The sequence below is a fragment of the Lactuca saligna genome, chromosome 8, assembly GCF_052625555.1.
Source record: "Lactuca saligna cultivar CGN05327 chromosome 8, ASM5262555v1, whole genome shotgun sequence".
In the NCBI taxonomy this organism is placed as follows: Eukaryota; Viridiplantae; Streptophyta; class Magnoliopsida; order Asterales; family Asteraceae; genus Lactuca; species Lactuca saligna.
In genome coordinates this window covers 85,213,419-85,239,883 of record NC_136424.1, presented here as the reverse complement: position 1 = coordinate 85,239,883, position 26,465 = coordinate 85,213,419, and the positions used below count along the sequence as shown (strand labels likewise).

Genomic DNA, 26,465 nt, shown 5'->3' with positions numbered 1-26,465 from the left:
ATCCCACAAGGTTTGACCTTTGGCTCAATACCTTTTTTCTTTTGTCAACAAAAGGACAACTTTAGTCAATTCTGAAATCTGGGATTTCAAGTGGGCGTTGCTCATCTCCTTGACTCCTCTTGGATGGTCTGGGTACCACTCTTCCTCAGTTGATGAATGTTTTGATTCACTGGCCAACTTCTCTATTAATGTCATGATCTCTGTTGGTGTCATGTCTGAAAGTGACCCTCCACTAGATGTATTTATTAGTCGCCTCTCCATATGTATCAATCCTTCGCAGAAACATTGATATAACTGATCATCACTAATGCGCATCGGACTAACAACTTCTTGAATCGCTCCCAATAAGTGTGGAGAGCTTCTCTTATGCCTTGCTTTATACCTAAAATCTCTCTATGTAGATTTTCCACTTTCTCCTCGAGAAAATATTTTTCTATGAAGAGTTTGGAGAGTTCATTCTAGCTTGTTATTGAATCAGATGGGAGGTCATATAACCACTCATTTTCTGCATCTTGGACTGAGAAAGGAAACACATTGAGTTTGATCTGGTCTTCAATAACTCCATGGGGTTTCATTCCAGAGCAGACAACATGGAATTCCTTGAGAAATTTATGGGGATCTTCATTCTTAAGGCCTCGAAACGGGGGCAGCAGATGGATTAAACCGGATTTGAGCTCAAAATTTCGAGCTTCTGGAAAGGTGATACACAAGGGCTGTTCAGTAACCTCTTGTGTTGCCCACTCACATAGAGTTTTTTTAGCTTCGTCTCCATTTTCGCTTATGGTGAATTCTGATTCGGTTTCCGAAGAATCTGTGAGTTCGGGTTTGTCTGAAGATGATGATGAGTATGTTTTGAACGAGCTGTTAACGAGTGAGGTAGGTGGTGCTTTTGGAAAAGGTTGAAATGAGTGTTCAGGTTCGTTCCACAAGGGAGTGCCTTGTGGTATGGGTGAGGTTGAGGTTCCTGTTTGTTTCTTTCGAAGTTTTGCCTCCTTCTTTAGCTTCCTAGCAGTCTTCTCAATCTCTGGATCAAAAATCAGATTACCTGTACGTGAAGATCTTGGCATAAAACTATTAGTGTTTTACCGTGTCCTCGACAACGGCTCCAATTTTTTTAAGACCGCTATCGTACACCATTTAAACAAATAAAAACAATAAATAAACTGCTTTATTACACTAACAGGTGGTAGAGGTAAGCAAGGTCGGATCCTCAGGGACACGTCCTAATGTTAACATCTCTTTGCGTAAGGTGTGATCTAATTCTTGATGAATACAATAAAAATAAAAGGGGGGGGGGGGGGGGTTATTTCTGAAAATTAAACTAATAGAAGTTGAAAATGACAAGGAAATGACTAAATTTAAAGTGATGAAAATTCAATTAAGAAAAAGCAGTTCCAGTTTCGCGGTGACTCCCCTAATCGTGTAATTAACCTTCAAAACAATATTTGACTATGCACTTGTTTAAACTGGTACTAAGGTTCATTAACAAGCTATAATGACCTTTATTACAAAAATCATTTAATCAAAATAAGCTCTTTGAATTAAATCTAACTTTTTACTAAATTAACCAAACAAGCTCTTGACTAATAAAGAAAAGTTGCATTAGACACAGTGTAATTCCCAATAAAATTCAATACCTCTTATAAGCTCGGAGGTGTTAAAACTTGTTTGATCATTTCATATTAGAGTTAACCCTAAACTCGGAATTAATCTAATATATGTCACTTTTTACTAATTAATCTAGACAACTACGGATCTAAACAATTAGATGACTAGAATGATTAACAAACAATTTAAGTGGCCAACAAAAATTGAAATCAAAATCAAACACTCAATTTAACACAGAATTGATCAAACTAAACAATAATCATAGTCAAACATAGTGCCTAATGATTAATCACACGAAAAGGTTACGTCTTGTGAAACTGAAATCTGAGTTTTTAGCCTTACATGGCTAAAAATTGATTACAAACAGTGAAAATAGAATCTAAACGATAAATCTTACTAAACTATGAATTAGAATCGAAAGATTTGCGTTCTTCACTTGTAAACCTCTGAACATCGCCTCTGAATCGCCAGGAATCACCAATTAGTGTTACTGGAAGAGTATGGGGTCGTATTTATACGTCTAGCTGTGAAAACATCGTACCTGCGATCGCAAAGGGACAACTTGCGATTGCAGGTTTTACCCGAAACGAGTCACGAGACTTTTTAATGAAGTACGTTGCCATTTCGATGCAAATTAACCAACCTGTGATCGGAAGGGCACAACCTACGATCGCATGTTTCTTTTTTTCCTCAACTGATGAATTGTTTGGCTCGACAAAACCTTGTTAGCAACCTGCAATAGCAAGGGCATACCTGCGATCACATGTTACTAATTTTTGGCTCTTTTGATTGTCATTTCTCCTTCCAAGCAGTTCTTGATCATTTCCCGGCATCCCTCCTTGGTCTAGACTCCAATTAAGCTCCAAAGCATCCACAAACGCATCCCGAACTTGCGCAATCATGAATGTGCTCCAAATGGCCCTGAAAAGTCGTAACAAACATGAGCAGTACGGGTATTCTTCAAAATAATCATGAAACACGAAATACATAAGAATAATCAGGAGTTAGTTAGCTTTTTATAATGAAATACGTTGGAAATTGTGCTAAAAGATGCATATAAAATGCATCTAACACCCGACATACCACCACATACGCCCAACGAACTAGCTAGAGTCCGTGTCCAAAATTAAAAGAGCTACGTAGGGTGTAGCTCCCACGTACGCCATGCGTAAGGACTAAAATGACTTTTTTTTTTTTTGCATTTTTAAACTTAAAATGACAAGTACTGGAAATTGAATGTTACAATTCTCCTCTACTTGAATTAGACTTTATCCTCGAAGTCCACCTCTGCAAATAGCTCAGGACAATGCTCACTCATCTCCCCCCTAGGCTCCCATGTCCTTTCTAAGCCTTTATGGTGCTAACACTACACCTTCACTAAGCTCACTTACTTGCTCCATAATGTCTTTGGGTTCTAATCAAGGATCGTGATTGTTTTTGTCAATGTAACTTAGGAGCTACTTCACCTGAATATCCTTCAAAGGAACCACTGAGGAACCATCAACCAAACACTTCTGCAGCTGAGAGACGTGAAACATGTTGTGAATCTAACTGAGTTCCTCAGGTGTCTCTAAGCGATACACAACCCTGCTTACCTGGGCCATAATCCTGAAAGTACCAATATATTGGGGGGCCTAGATTGCCCCGGTTCTTGAACAGGATGTCACCTTTACAAGGTGACACCTTCATGAGTACCATATCCCCACCCTGAAATTCCAAATCTAACCAACATCTATTAGTGTAGGAGTACCACCTTCGTGCTACCCGTAACTCAATGACCAACCTTACCCCAACAAATCAGGGTCCGACACTTTCTCCCGTAAAGCATCTCAAAAGGAGGTCAATTAATATTGTAGTGGTAGTTGTTGTTGTAAGATAACTCATCCAAGGAAATATATGTATCCCATCTACGGCCAAAATCCAATACACATGCTCGAAGCATATCCTCCAAGGTCTGGATAGTCCACTCACTCTGACCATCATTTTGCTGATGAAAAGTTGTGCTGAAGTGAAACCAAGTACCTAATTCCTCATGGAACCTCTTCCAAAACCTAGAAGCAATGTTTTAAGACCCGGGTTTTTAGTTGACCCGGTGTGATGACCGGTTCACGGTTCAACCGTCGGGTCAACCCGGTTTATGGCATTTTTTTTATTTTCACATACTTTTGCTTTCCTCCATACTACATAGACATATAATACCAATAATTTGATGTCAACAAAGTTTAATCTAAACACAAAAAACAATCTTAACACAACAAACAACCACATAGAGTATTAATAACATGTTATAGATCAATCTTAACACAACAAACAACAACATAAAGTATAAATAACAAAAGAAAACATAGTTGTAGACAAATCCAAACACGTTACGACCAAACCAAATCATGGATCTTGGGAAATTGGAGTATTATAAGCATCGATCTCGCGGTCACTTAGTAACTGAAATTCACTATCAACTTCATGATCAACATGGTCACCTTGTGATTCAGAAGCCGGTTCATGCTCTTGCTCATCAAGCATATTTTCCAAATCATCATAATTAAGTTCTCCTTCCCGCTCTTCTTCAACCACCCAAAATCCCGTCTTATCAATATTTTCATAGTCAACAGGATCGTAAGACCTCATATCAACCTTCAATCTACAAAAACATTCAAAAAAATCTCAAATATAACTTGGTCATTTTATAGCATAGTATATCTTAGCAAGTTACCATACCTATTTTGTAAACGCAAATTGTAATGAACAAATACAAGATCATTTAATCTTTGATGTTCCAATCTATTCCTCCGTTTCGTGTGAATCCTTTCAAATACACTCCAGTTACGTTCACAACCGGTAGAAGATGACGTTTGACTTAATATTCTAATAGCAAACTTTTGCAAAACCAGAATATCTCCGCCAAATAACTTCCACCACTCATCTACAAATGATATAGTTAGCAAAAAAAATTATTAGAAAATACAATATTTTATATATAATAATGACACATTAAGTTTAAATCATACCTGGACGAGTAAGATTACAAGAAGCAACGGCACTAGATCTACTAAAGGTACCTTCAGCATCACAAAACCTCCCTAAATTCAAGGTAATATTTAACACGTCATCACCTTTAAAAGTCTTCTCAACCATTTCAAGAATGCCTTGAAACACCTCATTCTTCTTACAAAGATTTGCATGATCATATTGGAAAACAGGATTCAACCAATAAGCCGCACAATAAATACTTTTTCTTAACATCCTATCCCAACGGCTATCAATTATGTTAGTGTAAGGCCTATATAACTCCTTCTTCTTAAACAATTCCTTAATCCCTCTTCTTGCCCGACGCATTCCCTCGTAAACATAACCAATTGCAGGTTTTTCATCCGAATCACACAACCGCAAAAGCTTTAACAAAGGAGTCATTACTTTCACTGTAATCAAACAATTCTTCCAAAAGATTTCATTCAAGACAATCTGTTTACATTCAACCGCATTTCCCACTTTCAACATCTTCTTAAACTCATTAGATATGACCATTGCTTGTAAATCTTCTTTATGGTCATACAAACTTTGCAATGCTATTAAAACGGTACCAAACCGAGTAGCACCTGGACGGATAATTTCTTTCCAACCGGGTCTTTTTCTTAACCAATTCAACGGCCACTTATGATTATAAACAAAAATAGTCACCCTCGCTGCAAGATTGACCAAACTTTTCACATTATCCAATTCTGAAAGATCCTTTAATACAAGATTAAGACAATGTGTTGCACATGGAGACCAAGTAATAGAAGGATATCTTTCACATAACTTAGTACCAGCAAGCTTGTAATTAGCAGCATTATCAGTTACCATTTGAACCACATTTTTTTCTCGTACCATTTCAACAATCTCAGCAAACAAATTACACAAATTTGTAGCATTGCTCTCTATATCAGATGCATCAACAGATTTAAGAAATGATATCCCTTTCGGACAATAAACCAAGAAATTAATCAAATGTCGTTGTGAAACATCCCTCCACCAATCACTCATAATTGTGCAACCTGTATCAACCCATTGACTTCTTAACGAATCAATTATCAATGAAACTGACTTTTTTGCATCTGTCAATAAATTAACCCTCAGAGCATGATAATTAGGTGCTTTGTACCCATAACCAATACTTGCTATTTTATCTGCCATAAGTTGAAAAAAAGGAGAGTTGCAAGCATTCATAGGTATACATGCATCATAAAACCACATAGCAATAGCTAAATCCACATCATGTATTTTTGCCTTACTTTGCATTGCAGATTTAATAGTGGGTTGGGAAGGATCATTTATACCTTTTGTAAAAAATGGATGCAAGTTTGAAGTAGATTTCCTTTTACCCTTTTTCACAGTTGACAATTCTATTTCCTCCATCTCTTCATCATCATCCAAGATAGTAACACTAGTGGTGCGTTTTTCTTTTTCTTTTTGGGCAGTCTCTTTCAACTTTCCTTGCATTGTAAACCGCACTTCTGGACTAACTTTTGGGCATGCTGCTACCTCACCTTTAATACCAGCAAGATGTTTCTTAACCCTGTTTATTCCACCACCACCTATAACTTTTTGACAAAGGTTACATATCCATGCCTTTTTCCCCTTCTCATCAACGACTTGAGTAACATGTTCCCATGCTATATCCGTCTTTGTTCGTACATTTGATTGAACCGAAGAATGGGATTGAGTTTGAGATTGTGCTTGCAATGGTTGTTCTTCCCTTGATTCCATATCTAACTGCATTGAAAAGTAATTTTATAATCAATAAACATATGTCAATTGGATCCTAATTTCATAATCTACATAATCAAAACCTTGAAACAATGACCAATTAACAATAAATGAAATGTAAACTAACCAAATTTGTCACAAAATCTTGAAACAATGGTAATTAACAATATATGAACTGTAATTGATTTCACCTGTAATTGATAATTAAGAATAAATAAACTAACAAAATCTATCACCTGTAATTGATAATTAACAATAAATGAATTGTAAATTCAACTGATTTCAAAGTCAATTAAAGAATAAAAGAAAATTAGAGAAGAAAAAGGAAGTCACTGCATTGCAGTTGCTGTTGAGGTCGACCCGGTCATCACTGCATTGGGTTTAGGGGGAGAAGGAACAACCAACTTACCAAGGCACTTCTGAAAGTTTCAGACTGAAACACCAGTCGATGTAGCAGCAAATAAAAAAAGAAAAAAGAAAAGAAAGGAAATCGGAAGTCGATTTAGCAGCAAAAAGAAAAAGAAAGGAAAGGAATCGGAAACTCACCTGGAGGCGACTGAAGGAGAATGAAGTCGCCGGAGAATGAATTCGCCGGAGAATGGAGGCGACTGCTATACACTTTCGTTTGCGATGTGCTGCGTTTGTTTCCCAGAGAAGAACGAAGAATGGGAACTCTATTTTGTGGCCTGGAGCGATACAAGATACTCAACTAATTAAGCCCTAATATACGGGCCAACCCGGTTTTTACCGGTTCACGATACCCGGTTCAACCGCGGTTCGTGGTAAACCCGGCCGGTTCGATCCGGTCGGTATTTTAACAAAAACCCGGTCTTGATTAACCCGTTTTCTATCCCAGGTCACGGTTCAACTGGTTCAACCGGCCGGGTCGACCCAGGTTTTAAAACATTGCCTGGAAGTTAACAAAACATCTCAATCCAAAACCACCGAGACAGAACCCCATGCTGTGCTACAACCTCCCGGATATAGACATCTGCTAACTTTTCCGTGGAAATTCTCTCCTAAACAGGGATGCAATGCACACTCTTGATCAATCGATCCAAGATGACCCAAATCAAATCCACCCCTCGTGCAGTCCATGATAGCTTTGTGATAAAATCCATCATGATATCTTCCCATTTCTAAACGGCAACACCCAATGGCTCCATCTTGTCGTGAGGTTGTTGATGCTCTACCTTGACTTTCCTACAAAGCAAGCACCTGTCCACATACTAGGACACATCTTACTTCATACATGGCCACCAATAATCAAGTCAGAGGTCTCTATACATATTTTTCGCTCCCGTTTGAATAGAAAACCTTGACTTATTCTCCTCTTCCATCAAAATATGTCACGACCCCCCGAAATATGGGACCCAAATTCTCTGATGAGGAGTCAAAAATCCTCGAATATATCATAATCAAAAGAGGAAACTTGGCCCACTATGCACTCACTCTTTCGGTGCTCCTTTTTCATAGCTTCGACATGAGCCTCTCGAATCTGCTCCGAGAGTAGGGTAATCACAGTCTTCCTCAAACAAACATCCCTGATCGGTGCACCAGCCGTCTTGCACCTAAGAGAATTGACCACCATATTGGCCTTTCTAGGGTGATAAAGGATCTCACAATCATAATCCTTCACCACATCAAGCCACCTACACTACCGCATGTTCAAATTTGGTGAATCCATCATGTATAGCAAGCTCTTGTAGTCCATTTAAATGATACAACAAACCCCATGCAAGTAATGAAACCAAATGTTGAGGGAAAATACAACCACCCCCAACTATTTAACATAAGTGGGATAATTCACCTCATGAGGCTTTAGTTTCATTGAAGACTAAGCTATCACACGACCCTTCAACATCAAAACTGCATCTAATCCTAAATTCGATGCATCACAATATGTAATGCCCGTGTTTCTAGGCTAAGCATTATTATAACGATGTATTGTTAGGGTCAACAATTTTAACCTATTTTGAAGTAATAAAGATGAATTATTTGAGTATTATGTGATTTTTTGTGATTTTCTGTGCATTATACTTATTTATAACGACGTAATAAAATAATGATAAAAATAAGCATCAAAAATAAAAAAAATAGATAGACCCAATATCTATGATGAAAGTTGAAGTAGTCGTAACAAGGATTTCAGGGATATAAGGAATGCTGAAATCCAACTTATAACAAAGAAGTTATGGCTTGTCAAAGTTTTGAGGCAAAACCGACACAACACCGGGATCATAAAAAGTGAGTTTGCGATAAAATACTTTTAGCCTTAGCGATATAAACGAAGTCGTAGTATATGTTAAACCAATAGCGTTCATAAAAAGAACATCCAAATCTGACTTCGTATGAGGAAGTTCTTACTTTTCTAAGATTTAGATAGCAGTATGCAGCCCATAATTTGAATATTAGATAGATCGATTTTTAGCCGACACAACCAAAATGAGAATTGAAGTCTCATTAATAGGAACTCAACAATATAAAGACAGACGAAAACGGACATCGGATGACAAAGTTATGAATTTTTAACGGACATTACGTGTATAAGTGTGTTAAAATATAAATTTAAAAATAAACTCAAAATTAGCTGACAGAGTCTAAACTAAAATTGTAGAGTACGTCGTCACCTATGCGTGTGTATAAAAATGTCAAAAACGGAGCTCATATGCCAATGGTACGGATTTTTGAAGATAATCAGTTTTTAGAGTAATCTGCAAGTGACATGTGACACAATTCTGGCCATTGATTCCTCCCCACACCTTGCCACGACATGGTGACACTTGGCACCTCAACAAGACTTGTTGGAGCTCAGAACACGTCGTGTTGGTCAAATTTCTAGCCTATAAATAGAGGCGCAAATCTCCTCACTTCTTCACACCTTCACCCTATTTCTCTCTCAAACTTCTCTCTAAACCCCTCACAACCCTTAGTACTTACCAAGTGCTAAGAGGTGAGTCTTGGAGCGCCAAAAGGCTCCGAGAAGAAGAGATTTCGTCTTGGAATTTCTTCCCCTATAGAGCCTAGTTCGTAGCCAAACCTCCTGGTAAGTGAGTTTTGCTTATCCTACTTGAAGTATAGCTTATGTTTAAGTTTATTATCATTATGAACTTATAAACAATATATATCATAAAATATAATATATAAAATGTTATTATAATATTTTTTAACTACTTGTAGTACGGGGAATCTTGTTTGAAGGGGCACATAGGGTTGTTGGATTTCAGAAGTGAAATAATGCCAAAATGAACCTGCCCTTCGGTGTTTCATGTCTGGCCCTTGTCTGTACATAGTGGTTGAAAAGTATTGTTTAAACCTTATAAAATGATATCACTCGTAAACAGTCACAATAAATATTAGACTAAAATCTAGTGGTAATGATACTAGGTTTCGTCAAAGGAAAATAGAATTGTTAGAAGTGAAGCACCGTCCAAGTTTGGAATCGTCACTTTAACAAGTGAGTGGATAGTTACTTTCATCTTACACATCTATATGAAGTATTTAATATAAATACATGTATGTGTGCATATTATATGTGTACTTGATATTTATGTTGGATGAACAAAATATACATGTTTTACTTTATTTAAACTATATATGTATTTTATACCTTTGATTATGATGGGTAAAGATGGGTAGATGAAATAGATGATGAAAGAGGAAATAAAATTGATGAGAGGCCTTGATGTTTAAGATGATCCAGTCATCTAGGGGAGTATAGATGACAACCACAAACTACTCTAGACAGTCTAGTGGAACACTGGCAGGCTTGCAACCTGTAGGTGTTTTTGAACTATGTGTTCACCAAGTGTACTCCATCCCCCTCATGGTTGCCTTATTTGACATATATTGTTGAGGAATCCCCTAAGAAGTGTTGTCATCCCGATGAAAATCCTTAGGCTAGGTCCCTTAATTTAGATGCTTTAGGGATATAAAGTGAGTATAACGGGAACGGGTAATTGGGTTGATTGAATTGATGAAATTAATAAAATTAATTATTGTGGGTTGAAAACCCTATATGCTCACCAGGCTCCCAAGCCTGACCCACCTAGTTTCTTGTATATAGGTAGTGGCAAGAGATCACAAGAGTGATGATCTAACGAGAGATCAATGGATTATAGGCCATTATAATAAATAGATATTGTAAGATCTATGTTGTTTCTGTTTATGCTTTTGATATATATTGAGAATGACATCCCGAGGTTTTAATATAAGGAAAATACCTTTCTTTGGAAATGATTTGATAAATTCTTTATAATATTTTTGGGAACAAATTCTACAATATTTTTCTTCAAAAGTATACTCAGATTGTCAAATAAAGCATAAACAAATCGATATTTTCTGGTTGTGAAATTGGGGATGTCACAGTTGGTAGTGTTCATAGATGTGCATGAGGATGTGCAAAGACTATGTGTTCTTGGTTATGTCATTTGAACTAACCAATTCTCCAACAACATTTATGGATTTGATGAATAGCATTTATAAGCCGTTCCTCGATAAATCTGTGATAGTGTTCATAGATGACATTCTTATTTACTCAAAGAGCCAGTAGGAGCATAACAAGCACCTACGAGGAGTATATGAAGTTCTGAAGAAGGAGATGTTGTATGCAAAGTTCACCTAATGTGATTTCTGGATTCGAGAAGTCCAAATATTGGGTCATCTATTTAACCAAGAAGGGATAATGTTCGATCCAGCAAAGATTGAAGTTGCGATGAAATGCGAACGACCAAAAAGTCTCATTAAGATTCGAAGATTTCTGGGATTAGTTGGATATTACCGAAGATTTATCTAATTTCTTCGATAGTTGCTCCATTGATAGCTTTGACCCATAAAGGAGCTACATATACATGGAATGATAAACATGAAGAAGCATTCAAGAAATTAAAGAAGAAGTTGTGTGAAGCACCGATTCTTTCTTTACCTGAAGGAGTTGAAGACTATACAGTCTATAGTGATGCATCTGGAGTTGGGTTAGGTTGTGTTCTGACCCATAGTATAAAGTGATAGCATATGCATCTCGACAATAGAAAGAGTACAAGAAGAACTACCCCACTCATGATCTGGAGTTGGCAACAGTACTATTTTAATTTAAAATATGGATGCATTATCTTTATGGCACGAAGTGCAAGCGCTTAACTAATCATAAATGTCTCTAGTATCTCTTTGATCAAAAGGAATTGAATATGAGGAAACGACACTGGCTAGAGTTACTTAAGGATTACGACTATGAGACACTTTACTAACCTGGTAAAGCAAATGTCGTAGCTAATGCTCTAAGTCGAAAAGTAAACTTGGAAAGAAAATGGCCAAGAGCGTTAAGAATATAAGTTGTCTCGACGATTATGAAAAGCATTAAGAAAGATTAGGAAAAGCTTTGGAGAAAAATGACCAAAAGAAAGAACATTTAGGCAAGACGTTGGTATTCGGTACAAATAGTCAAGGGTTGAAGGCATTCCAAGATAGAATTTGGGTACCTAAGATAAGAGGACTAAGAGATCTTTTGATGGAAGAAGCTCACAAGACCATGTACTCGATTCACCCTGCCAGCACTAAGATATATAGGGATCTGAAACCTTACTACTAGTGGCCGACAGTGAAGCTCGATGTTGCAAAGTATGAGGCAGATTGTGTAACATGTGCGACAGTTAAAGCAAAACATGAGAAACCGTATGGGCGTTTAGAACCTTTACCTGTACGCATGAGTAAATGGGAAGACATCACCATGGATTTTATGACTAAAATGTCCAGGATGAAGAACGATCATGACATGATTTGGGTAGTCGTAGATCGATTCACATAGAGTGCACACTTCATAGCAACCAATGAAAGGTGGTCAATGGATAAGCTTGAAAATGTTTATGTGAAGGAGGTAGTAAGACTTCACGGTGTTCCTTTAATGATTGTATCATATGATGATAGTCGTTTCACGTCAAGGTTTCAGAAGAGTCTACAAGAGGAAATGGGTACGAAGTTGTGTTTAAGTATAGCTTACCATTCGCAGACTGATGGTCAAAGCGAAAAAACGATTCAAACACTAGAAGATATGTTAAGAGCATGTACCCTAGAATTTCAAGGTAACTAGAATGAGCATTTACCCCTTGTAGAGTTTTCCTCCAATAATAGTTACCATTCGAGCATTAAGATGGCACCTTATCAATCTTTGTATTGACAGAAGTGTTGTACGCCATCTTGTTGGCTTGAGGCTGGAGAGAAGCAGTTTATGGTCCCCGAGATAGTTCATCAGACTGCTGAAAAGTTACAAGTTATTAGAGAAAGGATGTTAGCAGCTTAGAATTGCCAAAAGAGCTATGCTGACAAGAAACAACAATCGATGACATTCGAAGTTCGAGATTTGGTATTGCTCAAAGTCTCACCGTGGAAGGGACTTATATGATTTGGAAAGAGAAGAAAGTCGAATCCAAGATTTATTGGACCATTCAAGGTTCTTCAGAGGATTGGGAACCAAGCTTACAAGCTGGAATTGCCAGTAGAACTAGATGGTATTCATAACACTTTCCATGTATTTTATTTGAGGAGGTTAACAGAAGATTTTCCCGATATAATTTCACTTTCAGAGTTAAGGATGGATGAAAATAAGAGGCTAATCGAAGAGGATGAGGCAATTGTTGACCGTAAGACGAAGAAATTATGACGCAAGATGGTTTACTTAGTGCTTGTGCAATGGAAACATAGGAATGATCTGAACCTCACTTGGGAAACAGAGAGTGACATGATGAGTCACTATCCAAATTTGTTTGTTGATGCATGATTCTGGGACGGAATCATCCAAAGGAGGCGAAAATTGTAATACCTGTGTTTCTAGGCTAAGCATTATTGTAACAGCCCGAAATCTCAAGTATTGTTAAAATTACATTTTGGGGTGTTTTAAAGGGGGGACTCGGCGAGTTGGATCCAGACTCGCCGAGTAGGATCGCAGATCGGGTCGCGGGTTCGCGACTGGACTCGACGAGTCCAGATAGGGACTCGGCGAGTCTGCGCTGTTTAGCGAAAACCCTAACCGTTCAGGTTTGGGACGTATAAAGGGGATCATTGGCCGTCATTGTTCCCTTTTAGCCATCTGAGAGGAGCCCTAAACCGATTGTGTGCATCTGGAGCAAGGTTAGAGGCCATGGGTGATTGTGAAGGAGTTGTTGTGCAAGGAAGGGAAGGTTTTGGCTAAAGGAACAGCAAGGGAGTCACATGCTGAAGATTGGGGACACAGAGAATACATTATCCAGGTATGAATTCGGGTATACTCTGCTATGTTGATATATTTAGAGGATTAGGGTTTATGGAACCCTTTTGTGGATAGATTGAGTGTTACCCAGGTCCCTCAAGCGATTGTAACCCTGTGTTGGGACCTTTGGAGGTCCAGATTATTCCATGTCTGGGCATTTCGGGAATTGGTGAAGGTTTTGGATTGAAATCCTTATGCCTTAGGTCAACATGTAAACCATAAGTCTTGGGGTGTAGCATGAGCACCTAAATGAAGACCTTATGTAAAGGACCAGTCGAGGAAGGCCAGACCTATGAATGGTCGGAGCAGTTATAACCTTAGGAAGCAGTTTGAGCGACTGCATGGCATGGACTCGCCGAGTCAGATGAGCAGACTCGGCGAGTAGCTTGAAGAATAACTAGGACTCGCCGAGTTGTTCCTCAGACTCGGCGAGTGGAGTCGGGGTGGCCCCGCGATTCTTCCAGGAGTAACTCGTCGGGTCAAGGAGGATACTCGACGAGTAGAAGGGAAACTTTAGAGGACTGGAGGATGACTAGACTCGCCGAGTCGCCAGGGTACTCGACGAGTCCGGTCGAGTTGACCGTGGACTGTTGACCAGAGTTGACCTAGGTGTGATTTCTTAGGGTCAGTTGTCTTGAAAGATAAAAGTGTTAATAAGGGACGTATGATATTACAGGGAGTCTGTAGCTCGGCGGATCGAGTACGAGGGATTTCAGGAGTTGCTAGCTTTCAGTATCCACGAGGTGAGTCTTCTCACTATACTATACCCGGAAGGGTTTGACTGTGTGACCGGAAGGTCGAATACAATGTATGTTATATATGCTATAAATAGAAAGGTAGTTGCTATGCATGATATGTATGTTTATACGGGCCGGAAGGCGATATGTTATGTGACAGAAAGGTCAGGTGTGATATATGATGTATGTGCTATGTGCGTTAGATTAAATGTATTGTTATGGGCCGGAAGGCAATATGTTATGGGCCGGAAGGCAATGTGCTATGGGACGGAAGGCAATACGTAATGGGCCGGAAGGCGATTATCTCATGGGCCGGAAGGCATTGTGCAGTGGACCGGAAGGTCAGGGCCTGGAAAGGCGTATGTGTGTAAGGTGTATATTGGGGAACTCACTAAGCTTCGTGATTACAGTGTTTTATGTTATGTTGTTTCAGGTTCTTTCAGTAACGCGGGATGGCACCGGCTCGATTGTACACACCAAAGAAAGAGTTGTATTTGGAGGATCCTGGTTTTCTATTCAAGTGAAAATGGAACTATGTTTTGTAATTCAAATATGAATAAGATTTTAAACAAGTGTTTTAATATTAAATTGATTATTAAATGAAAATTTTGCTTTGAAAATCACGGTGTTACAAATTGGTATCAGAGCCTTGGTTTGAGGGATTCGGATGCGCCTTCGGGTAAATCTGGACTCAAACTGAGGAAGTAAGAAAAAGTTTTCAAATAAATAGTTTTCTAAAAGTGAATAAGAGTTCAAAGAGAAAGCAAGAAAGAGCAGTGTGTACAATCAGCCAGAGCCAAACGGTGATTTCCCAAAATACCCTTACTTTTGTGTTATGAAATATCTATGATGCACTTTATGAGATATTATTGCATGCTAGAGATAGGCTAGGTATTTCATATCTTAGGACTAGAGTGGCCTGATTTGTGATGCCTTAGCCTAGGGTTTGTTGTTATATGTGCGTTATGCTTTTGTGTGTATGTGATGAGTGAGGGTATCTAGTTAGAACGCACGAGGGGTAGAGCTACAGAGTTCAGTGGTATTTCCGAGGATGAGCCGAGAAGGTGGAGCTATCACAAATAGGGAGTCCTATGTATTCTTCGATGCTCGAATGCTGCTTGCTTTGTGCTTTGTGGAACTCTCGATGATGGGAGTCAGCTACTAAGTGAGTATGACGATATTCAGGAGGTAGATGGTTGGCATCATTTGGAGCTCTTCAGCAGCTGATAGCAAAGAAGTGGGAGGACGGTGGAAGGGACTAGGGAGTAAACCTAGCCAGATGAGTGCGCTGGTAGAGTAGAGGATTTCGTTGGGGAGCGAGCACGCGCGATGGGATTGGTGAAAGAGCAGGTTGATCAGCTACTTAGGAACTCTGGGATGGTCCGTGTGGAAAGTATGGGTAGATGTGGCAGGTAGTATGGGCCCGTACTACTGAAAGCAGAGGACCCATACTTGATACAGGGAGCATTCTGAAGGTCCTAAGGAACGGGATGAGAAGTGATGTGATGGTTCGAGTACCATACATCGGAGCGGATTGCGGAGTGATGTTATGGTCTGGGTACCATACATCGGAACAGATTGAGAATAGATGTTGTGGTTCGAGTACCATACATCGGAGCAGATTGAGGAGTGATGTTATGGTTTGGGTACCATACACCGGAGCAGATTGAGAAGGGATGTCATGGGATGAGTACCATGGTCCGTAGTGGATGATGCTTGTGACTATCTTGTTATCAGGTCATGATCGATGAGGTAGAGATCGGACGCTATGGGTTTTAGGCCTGCAGACCATGATTGAGTATGGAGAGGTGTTCCTCGAGGGGAAAGGCGAGTGCCTATTAGAGTATTTTGGTAAGGAGTTAAAGACAGAGGAAAATTTCGGTGGGGTCGAGCAATCAGTCGATAGAGGAGAGGTCACCTTCTAGGTGGGTGGTGCCATTATGTTCGTGTGCAAGACACGAGAGGCCTGATGTTTCAGTTTTGGATTGGGAATACACCCTGCAGGTCGTTATCGATAATGATTTCCCTCAGGGTATCAGGTAGCAGGTGTGCTGCGAGACAGTGACTTATCGTGAGCGGACAGTCAGTTGGGACGGAGGTAGTCGAGAACCACACCACACCTAATTGAGAATAGTAGGTTGTGTTATAGTGGTAGCAGTGGGGAGTTCAGTCGAGTGTTGCAGTGCAGAGAGTTTTCGTCTATGTTGGGAGTGGGTCCCTGTCCGTGGGACAATTCCGGTGTTGGAACATGGGTTGATGAGTTGAGGTAAGAGGAACGATGATTTTGCAGTGCAGTCTATGAGCCAGGGATGGTATGGAACAGTTGAGATGCTTAGTGTTAGATTGGTATGGGATTTGGAACGATTAGAGGCAGTCATGAGGAGAAGTTCTTGGAGAGTTAAGCAGAGGTTCAGAGTATAGAGGGTTGATTGACTTCCTTAAGGGGGGGAAATTATCGGGCGTTGCGTAGCACTTCCTGGAGCAGGTGCGATTTTGCTGGTGAAAAATAGTCATGGGTTGGTTGTGTGCTAATTGGTGATGGTTCGAACCCTAAGTGGGGGAGAACCGGGTGCAGTATGTAAGAAAGCAAAGATTTGTCAAGAGTAGTTATAAGTAGAGTATAGAGATATGCTGTAAGAAATCATGAGACCAGAGGTGTCGCTGGTCGAGGAAAAAGGGTCAGAGTGAGTTAATGCGGGAAGTACTTGAGGAGGAGAACGAATGTATCCATGACAGGTGTTTGGTGTTGTTGCAAGTAGACAGAGAATGAATGGGTCGGTATGCGTATCCTTGTTTGGATTTTGAGTGTCGGGACAAAGGGTTTCGGAGAATTATCAGTATATTCCGTAATGTCAGTGTTTTCTTGTATTCCAATCGAGAAATTAGATGCACCGAAATTGTAAGGTGGAGAAATTATAGATCTAATTATGGGGATTAGAAGAAATGTATTATTGTGTCTATATGATGCTTAGGGCAGGAGATCAGTGGTGGTGGCAGGATCTTGTGATGTTCTGTTGGGGTATTCTGAGATATTCGGGTATGATATCTTTATTTCGGAGTTATTCGTGAATCTTGAACTGAATCGACGTGTGGCATATCAAGTATCTGCGGATCTAGTGGGAGCCTTCGAGTATGGGCATCCAGGGAGATTATTTGGGAGAGTGGATTTTCGCAAGATGGGCGTTTGTTATGATGATTGCCTCCATAGTCTATGATGGATATTCGAGTCGCGGTACTTACAAGACAGAGGGCGTTGTGATACTGCGGGGAGCTGAAGTACTCACTAGATGGCAATACAATTTCGATGTTGGAATGTTTTCGAACAGTGTATGAGGTGGAAGAGTTGTGAGTTTGGGTAGCCCTGGTATTGAGTCTTTGGAGCTTGGATGTTGAGTCGGGGGCAAGACAGGGGTCTCCGTCTCTGTCGGGAGATGCGGGGAAATGCGCAAGGAAGATGCGCAGCAGAAATCAGAGATTAGAGTTGAGACGATCCTCGGTTGGATTGTATTTTTCTCTCATGAGGAAAAGAGGATTTCGTGACTTGCGTGTCACCGGGCCGGGATAGTGGTCACGGGGAGGAAGTTAGTGGGATATTGGGATCACAATATGGGTGACCGTTGGGGGCGCAGCTGTGGAGCCAAAAGCTGATCTGGTACCCAGTCTTGAAGAGGGATATGGGAAAGGAGCTTATCATGATGACATCTGAGGACACTTTAGAGAGGGTGAACGATACGGACGCTCGAAGACATGCTTCGGGCATGTGTATTAGATTTCGGAGGAAGCTGCGGTACGTATTTATCATTGGTTGAGTTGTCCCATATCAACAGCCATCATTAGTGCATTGGATGCCGCCCTTTGAGCTGTTGCATAGGAAGTAATGTTGGACCCTCATTCACTGAGGAAGGGTAATGCATGGACCCGAGAGTCCTTGCGAGCAGATCCAGAGCATGTGATGCATGGAGTAGTGGCAAGGTTGTCAAGCGGATTCCCTAGGTAAGGGAAGAGAAAGGTATGTTGGGACTAGTGCAGCATGTATATGTGTTTGCAAGAGGAGAACTCGTGAGAATTGCTCTGAGAGTGAGAATGGATCTCGCAGTCGTTTCGAAATGGATAAAGTGGGCTTTGGATCGGGGATCCGATGATTCATGGTTTCCTAACCCTGATGGGCCGAGTGATCGTTGAGAATTGGAGCAGAGTTGCATCTAGGGTAATTCTCGGTTACAGGGAGTGGTGGACAGTACAGAGATAGTGCTTCAGTCGACAGAGCAGATTCAGCAGGTTAAACAAGGGTTATTGATCGCCTAGAGCTGACAGAAAAGTTGTGCAGACAGACGCCGTTTCGAGCATGAGTTTCAGGTCGGCGACTTCGTACTCTTGAAGGCCTCTCCTTGGAAAGGAGTGATTCGATTCAGGAAGAGGGGCAAGTTGGGGCCCCGGTATGTTGGGCCTTTTCGTGAATATGCGAGGGTAGGACGGGTGGCCTACTGTTTGGAGCTGCCAACGGAATTGAGATAGATCCATGACACTTTTCATGAGTCGCAATTGAAGAAGTGTATAGCCGATGAGTCAGCAGTGGTTCCACTAGAGAACAATTAGGTGGATGCGAGCCTGAGTTACGCTGAGAGGCCAGTGGCCATCAGGGATCGGAAGATCAAGGTTCTGAGGAGCAAGGAGGTACCTCTGGTATTGGTTCAGTGGCAACTTCTAAGGGGATCGGAAGTGACTGGGGAGCCGGAACGTGAGATGCGGGAGCAGCATCCGAGACTATTTTCAGAGTGAGACTTCGAGGGCGAAGTCTGATTCTAGTGGAGGAGAATTTTAACAGCCCGAAATCTCAAGTATTGTTAAAATTAAATTTTGGGGTGTTTTAAAGGGGGGACTCGGCGAGTTGGAGACAGACTCGCCGAGTAGGATCGCAGATCGGGTCGCGGGTTCGCGACTGGACTCGGCAAGTCTGCGCTGTTTAGCGAAAACCCTAACCGTTCAGGTTTGGGACGTATAAAGGGGATCATTGGCCGTCATTGTTCCCTTTTAGCCGTCTGAGAGGAGCCCTAAACCGATTGTGTGCATCCGGAGCAAGGTTAGAGGCCATGGGTGATTGTGAAGGAGTTGTTGTGCAAGGAAGGGAAGGTTTTGGCTAAAGGAACAGCAAGGGAGTCACATGCTGAAGATTGGGGACACAGAGAATACATTATCCAAGTATGAATTCGGGTATACTCTGCTATGTTGATATATTTAGAGGATTAGGGTTTATGGAACCCTTTTGTGGATAGATTGAGTGTTACCCAGGTCCCCCAAGCGATTGTAACCCTGTGTTGGGACCTTTGGAGGTCCAGATTATTCCATGTCTGGGCATTTCGGGAATTGGTGAAGGTTTTGGATTGAAATCCTTATGCCTTAGGTCAACATGTAAACCATAAGTCTTGGGGTGTAGCATGAGCACCTAAATGAAGACCTTATGTAAAGGACCAGTCGAGGAAGGCCAGACCTATGAATGGTCGGAGCAGTTATGACCTTAGGAAGCAGTTTGAGCGACTGCATGGCATGGACTCGCCGAGTCAGATGAGCAGACTCGGCGAGTAGCTTGAAGAATAACTAGGACTCGCCGAGTTGTTCCTCAGACTCGGCGAGTGGAGTCGGGGTGGCCCCGCGATTCTTCCAGGAGTAACTCGTCGGGTCAAGGAGGATACTCGACGAGTAGAAGGGAAACTTTAGAGGACTGGAGGATGACTAGACTCGCCGAGTCGCCAGGGTACTCGACGAGTCCGGTCGAGTTGACCGTGGACTGTTGACCAGAGTTGACCTAGGTGTGATTTCTTAGGGTCAGTTGTCTTGAAAGATAAAAGTGTTAATAAGGGACGTATGATATTACAGGAAGTCTGTAGCTCGGCGGATCGAGTACGAGGGATTTCAGGAGTTGCTAGCTTTCAGTATCCACGAGGTGAGTCTTCTCACTATACTATACCCGGAAGGGTTTGACTGTGTGACCGGAAGGTCGAATACGATGTATGTTATATATGCTATAAATAGAAAGGTAGTTGCTATGCATGATATGTATGTTTATACGGGCCGGAAGGCGATATGTTATGTGACAGAAAGGTCAGGTATGATATATGATGTATGTGCTATGTGCGTTAGATTAAATGTATTGTTATGGGCCGGAAGGCAATATGTTATGGGCCGGAAGGCAATATGTTATGGGCCGGAAGGCAATGTGCTATGGGCCGGAAGGCAATACGTTATGGGCCGGAAGGCGATTATCTCATGGGCCGGAAGGCATTGTGCAGTGGACCGGAAGGTCAGGGCCTGGAAAGGCGTATGTGTGTAAGGTGTATATTGGGGAACTCACTAAGCTTCGTGCTTACAGTGTTTTATGTTATGTTGTTTCAGGTTCTTTCAGTAACGCGGGATGGCACCGGCTCAATTGTACACACCAAAGAAAGAGTTGTATTTGGAGGATCCTGGTTTTCTATTCAAGTGAAAATGGAACTATGTTTTGTAATTCAAATATGAATAAGATTTTAAACAAGTGTTTTAATATTAAATTGATTATTAAATGAAAATTTTGCTTTGAAAATCACGGTGTTACAATTATTATAATGATGTAATAGTTAGGGTCAACAATTGTAACCTATTTTGAAGTAATAAAGAGGAATTATTTGAGTATTATGTGATTTATGTGATTTTGTGTGCATTATACTTATTTATAACAACGTAATAAAATAATGATAAAATAAGCATAAAAAAATAATAGTTAGACCCAATATCTATGAAGAAAGTTCAAGTAGTCGTAACAAGGATTTTAGATATAAGGAATGCTGAAATCCGACTTATAATGAAGAAGTTATGGCATGTCGAAGTTTTGCGGCAAAACCGCACGACACCAGAAATCGTAAAAAGTGAGTTTGCGATAAAATAATTTTTAGCCTTAGGGATCTAAACGAAAGTCATAGTATATGTTAAACCGAGAGGGTGCATAAAAGTAATGTACAAATCTGACTTCGTATGAAGAAGTTATAATTTTTCTAAGATTTAGCATAACAATATGCAACTCTGAATTCGAATATTAGATCGATCGATTTTTAGCCGACGCAACCTAAATGAGAATTGAAGATCTCATTAATAGAAACTTAGCCATATAAAGACAGACAAAAAAACATGTTGGATGACAAAGTTATGAATATGTCGCCACCTACGCGCGGATATAAAGAACGTAAAAAACGGACCTCGTATGTGAAAGTTACGGATTTTAGAAGATAATTAGTTTTTGTAGTAATGTGAGAGGGAAACGTGGCACAATCCTCACCATTGCTTCCTTCCCATGCCTTTCCAACAAATGGTGACACTTGGCACCTCAACACGATATGTTGGAGCTCAGAACACGTCGTGTTGGGCCAATTTCCATCCAATAAATAGAGACACAAATCTCCTCAATTCTTCACACATTCACCCTTCTTTCTCAATCAAACTTCTCTCTAAACCCCTCCTAAACCTTAGTACTTCCCAAGTTCTATGAGGCGAGTCCCAGAGCGCCATAAGGCTCCTAGAAGAAGAGTTATCGACTCGGAAGTTCTTCCCCTGCAGAGCCCGATTCCTAGCCAAACCGTCCGGTAAGTGAGTTATGCTTACCCTACTTTAAGTATAGCTTATGTTTAAGTTTATTATCATTATTATGAGATTATAAACAATATATATTATAAAAAATATAAAATGTTATATAATATTTTTTTAACTACTCGTGATACGGGGAATCTGGTTTGAAGGGTTGCATAGGGTTGTTGGATTTTGGGAAGTGCAATAATGCCAAAATGGTCATGCTCTCCGGTGTTTCATGTGTGGCCCTAATCTGTGCATAGTGGTTGAAAATTATTGTTTAACACTTATAAAACCATATCGCTCGTAAATAGTTACAATAAATATTAGACTAAAATCTAGCGGTAATGATACTATGTTTTGTCGAAGGAAAATAGAATTGTTAGAAGCGAAGCCCTATCCGAGTTTGGAATCATCACTTTAACAAGTGAGTGCATAGTTATTTTCATCTTACACATATATATGAAGTATTTAATATAAATACATGCTATGTGTGCATATTATCTGTGTACTTGATATTTATGTTGGATGAACAAAATATACATGTTTTACTTGATTTAAACTATATATGTGTTTTATACCTTTGATTATGATGGGTAAAGATGCGTAGATGAAATAAATGATGAAAGAGGAAATAAAATAGATGACTGGCCTCGATGTTTAAGATGATCATGTCATTGAGGGGGGGTATAGATGACAACCACAAACTATTCTAGACAGTCTAGTGGAACGCTAACAGGCTCGCAACCTGTAGTTTTTGAACTATATGTTCACCAAGTGTACTCTATCCCCCTCATGGTTGCCTTATTTGACATATATTACTGAGGAATCCCCAAAGAAGTGTTGTCATCCCGATAAAAATCCTTAGGCTAGGCCCCTTAATTTAGATGATCTAGAGACAAAAAGTGAGGATAACGGGAATGGGTAATCGGGTTGAACTTATGAAATTAATAAACTTAATTATTGTGGGTTGAAAACCCTATGTGCTTACCACGATCCCAAGCCTAACCCACTCAGTTTCTTGTATACAGGTAGTGGCAAGAGAGCACAAGAGTGATGATCTGATGAGAGATCAATGGATTACAGGCCACTAGAATAAATAGATGTTGTAACACCTATGTTGTTTCTGTTTATGCTTTTGATCTGTATTGACAATGACCTCTCGAGGTTATAATATAATGAAAATACATTTTTTTTGGAAATGCTTTGATAAATTCTTTATTATATTTTTGGGAATAAATTCCTCAACACATTATCAAAAGTATACTTCGATTTTCAAATAAAGCATAACCAAATCGGTCTTTTTTGGCCGTGAAATTCGGGATGTCATACAGTACACCATGAAATTATCCACACCCTCTGAAAGGGTTCAAATCAATGCCTCACATAACGTTTTCCTCAAGGAATCAAACAACGCTTACTGCTCTGGCCCCTAACAGATAGTAGCAAACTTCTTCATCAATCTAGTCAACGGAACTACGATCCTGGAGAAATTCTCGATAAAACTCTGATAATACCCAACTAAACCAAGGAAAATTTGAATCTCTAATGGAGACCTCAGAACCTCCTACTGCATCACAACCTCGATCTTGGCCGGATCGACCAATATATGGTTCTGGTTGACAACATGACCTAGAAACTATACCTCGTGCAACCAAAACTCCTTCCTCAGAGTCTCCAAAACCTCACATAGATTCTCCTCATGCTGGTCCTTGGTCTTAGAAAAGACCAATATATCATCAATAAGCACAATGACTGATGGATCAAACATTGGTCTGCAAACCCAATTCATAAGATCCATGAACGCTATATTTGCATTAGTAAGCCCATAAGGCATCACTACGAACTCGTAATGACTATAACGAGTCCTGAAGGTCGTATTCTAAACATCCTTATCTCAAAACCTCATCTGATGATAAGCTTAACGTATATCAATCTTGGAGAACCAAGACACACCCTAAAGCTGATCGAACAAATCATTAATCCTTGGAATCGGATAACGGTTCTTCACCATCAACTTTTTCATCTCCTGATAATCAATGCACATCCTGTGGGATCCATCCTTTTTCTTTACAGACAATATCGGCATTCCCCAAGGTGAACTACAAGGTCTGATAAATCCCTTGTCTAACAGCTCTTGCAGCTGTGTAGATAACTCTTGCATCTCTAGCAGTGCCAACCGATAAGCTGCCTTTCCTATCGGAGTCGTACATGAGATCTGATCTATATGGAACTCCACCTACCTCCCCTAAGGCATTCCAGGTAAGTCCTCCAGGAGCACATCTAAATACTCTCGAACCACCATCACGTCATCAATCACCCTCTTCTTCCCCTCTATGGTGTCCAACACATAAGCCACAAAACCAAAACTTCCCAACTCTTGATATCTCCTAACTCTGGCAGCCGAACAAAGAGTCGGTCCGCATTTGACACCCTCACCATAGATAACTAGTTCTCCCCTAATTAGGGTTCGAACTCGAACTAACTAGTGCCTGCAGTCAATCATCACCTCGTTAGGGCTCAACCAATACATCCCCACAATCACCTTGCTCTCGCATAAAGGGATATGATCAAAATCAATCGAGTACCGCTCACTAAGTAACTCCAAGTCACAACCCCGATGAACCCTCAATACCCGAACTGGGCGATCGTCAGCAATACTTACCTCTTATGAATAACCAAGCTGCCATGGAGCATCACCGAATCTCTTGCTAAGTGCAAGAGACACGATTAGGTGGTGTCCGAATAAAAGAGAACAACATTGGAACACTGTTCAATGGGAACATCCCTATATAACATCAATCATACGATAAGGAAAAAAAATAAAAATAATAAATGAAATAAATAGAAAATAAATTCCCATAACCACATCTAGTTTTGCGCGAGCCTCCTCAACTAACAGCTGGAAAGCTCAACTCCTCACAATTGGCGCCTTCGCCTTGCCTTGACAGCCGTCAATGATCCTTAATATCGCAGGAGCAGGTGCTGCAACCACTCCTCTAGCCAAACTCGGGAAACTGGTCTTCTTGTGGCCCCTCTAATTGCAATGGAATCAAATCATATCAGATACCTAGATGGTGGGGCAATCCCTACTAAAGTTACTAATTTTTCCGCACATGTAGCAACCGAACCCACCCATCCTACAAACCCCATTGTTCCCCTTGTCGCACTTGCCACAATGACTCTGGTCTTGATAGCCTCTTGATCATGAATCAACAACCTTGGGCTTCTTTCCTGAGCCCTCTGATACCTGTGCCTGAACCGACTTCCTCTACTTACAGTCCCCAAATTGATCTCCCGCTCGCAAACTTACAAACTCCCGAATCTTATCCTTTAGCGTATCATGGTACCGAGCCTTCTTCATCTTGCCATCTGTCATATATTACGGAACTAAAAAAGGTCTCTCATGGAATCTGGAGGTGATCTCTGCTATGGTCTTGGTAGTCTAGCAAAGGTCATGAAACTTATTCGCTAACTACTAAACCTTAACCACGGGCGCAAACTCAGCCTTGAATCTCATAACAAAGTTATCCCAACATCGTCTCAAATACCTCGCCTCCCAAAGTATAGTCCACCTCCTCCCACCAATCATATGCTCTTTCTTTCAAAAGACAGGATGAAAATCTAACCTTTGACCCCTTTGGGCAGAAGCTAGTTCGGAAGGTGTTCCCGATGTCCTCCAACCAATGCCTACTAGCAATGGGGTCCTTCAATTTGAAGAATTCAGGAGCCCTACATACATGAAACTCTCAGAAAATTAGAGAGTGTGCACCCATCAACGCTGCCATCTTAGTGTGAAATACGCCTAGACGCTCATCCATCAACTCCATAATGCCCTCCTTAATCAAACCAAAGATCACAGGAGTCCACTCTAGAATGTTGTGAGTAATCTCAGACAAAATAAACTTCTGAATCTGATCATTAAAGGATCCGACTCCATATCCGAAACCTGATCCCTCAGTAGGACCTAGACCACCTCGAGTGACCAGCATACTAAAAATAAACAATGCAAAGCATTAGAAAACACTTAAATAATCTCACACCGAGTGGGTCCCTTAGTATCCTCATGACTCCCTTGACCCGAGTATGGATCCTATGCTTCCAGTAGTACGGACCCACTAGTACCTTCCACACCTATGTGTAATTTCCTCAAGAGTCGTCCCGATTCCCCTAAGTAACTTCCTAAACAACGCATCTATTAACGCTAACATGCTTCCTAGGTTCTCCTAGGATTCCTTTCTCGCCACTCTCTGCCATCAACTACAGAAGAAACCCTTATTAGTACCTGCTAACTACCTTGTGAATATAATTACATGCCACAACTACTAGATAATTCTTTGACTGTAAGGTGTCACACTACAATGGTTGGACTCAAACAAGAGTTGCCGCAATGAAGTTAAACCTAACCTTCTAAAATTATCTAGTTTTGCAACACGTAACCTATCATATTCGCTTGATAGTTAACTACTATTAGCAGTGGTTCATAAAAGCACAAAGCAATTAGCATTCAAGCATCAAGTTCTAACTAGAGCACTACCTAA

General features: G+C 40.5%; 1 protein-coding gene across 1 annotated transcript; it reads right to left on the bottom strand.

The window, feature by feature from the left end:
* Positions 1-3,993: 3,993 nt before the first annotated feature.
* Positions 3,994-7,945, bottom strand: LOC145009835 (uncharacterized). The gene is made up of 7 exons (XM_078968463.1): positions 7,807-7,945; positions 6,901-7,040; positions 6,764-6,787; positions 6,546-6,590; positions 4,617-6,360; positions 4,327-4,531; positions 3,994-4,249 (listed from the first exon to the last, which is right to left on the bottom strand). Exons 1-7 carry the CDS (start codon positions 7,943-7,945, stop codon positions 3,994-3,996), a joined length of 2,553 nt encoding a protein of 850 aa, XP_078824589.1.
* Positions 7,946-26,465: the final 18,520 nt, after the last annotated feature.

What these genes read in the sequence shown, in the direction of transcription:
- LOC145009835 (XM_078968463.1), bottom strand. Translation starts at nt 7,945, where the DNA reads ATGGTGGTCAATTCTCTTAGGTGCAAGACGGCTGGTGCACCGATCAGG. An exon ending in AAACTTTCAGAAGTGCCTTG is followed by an intron (nt 6,591 to 6,763) that starts GTAAGTTGGTTG and finishes TATCAATTACAG; the next exon opens with GTGATAGATTTTGTTAGTTT. An exon ending in TTGTAATCTTACTCGTCCAG is followed by an intron (nt 4,532 to 4,616) that starts GTATGATTTAAA and finishes TATCATTTGTAG; the next exon opens with ATGAGTGGTGGAAGTTATTT.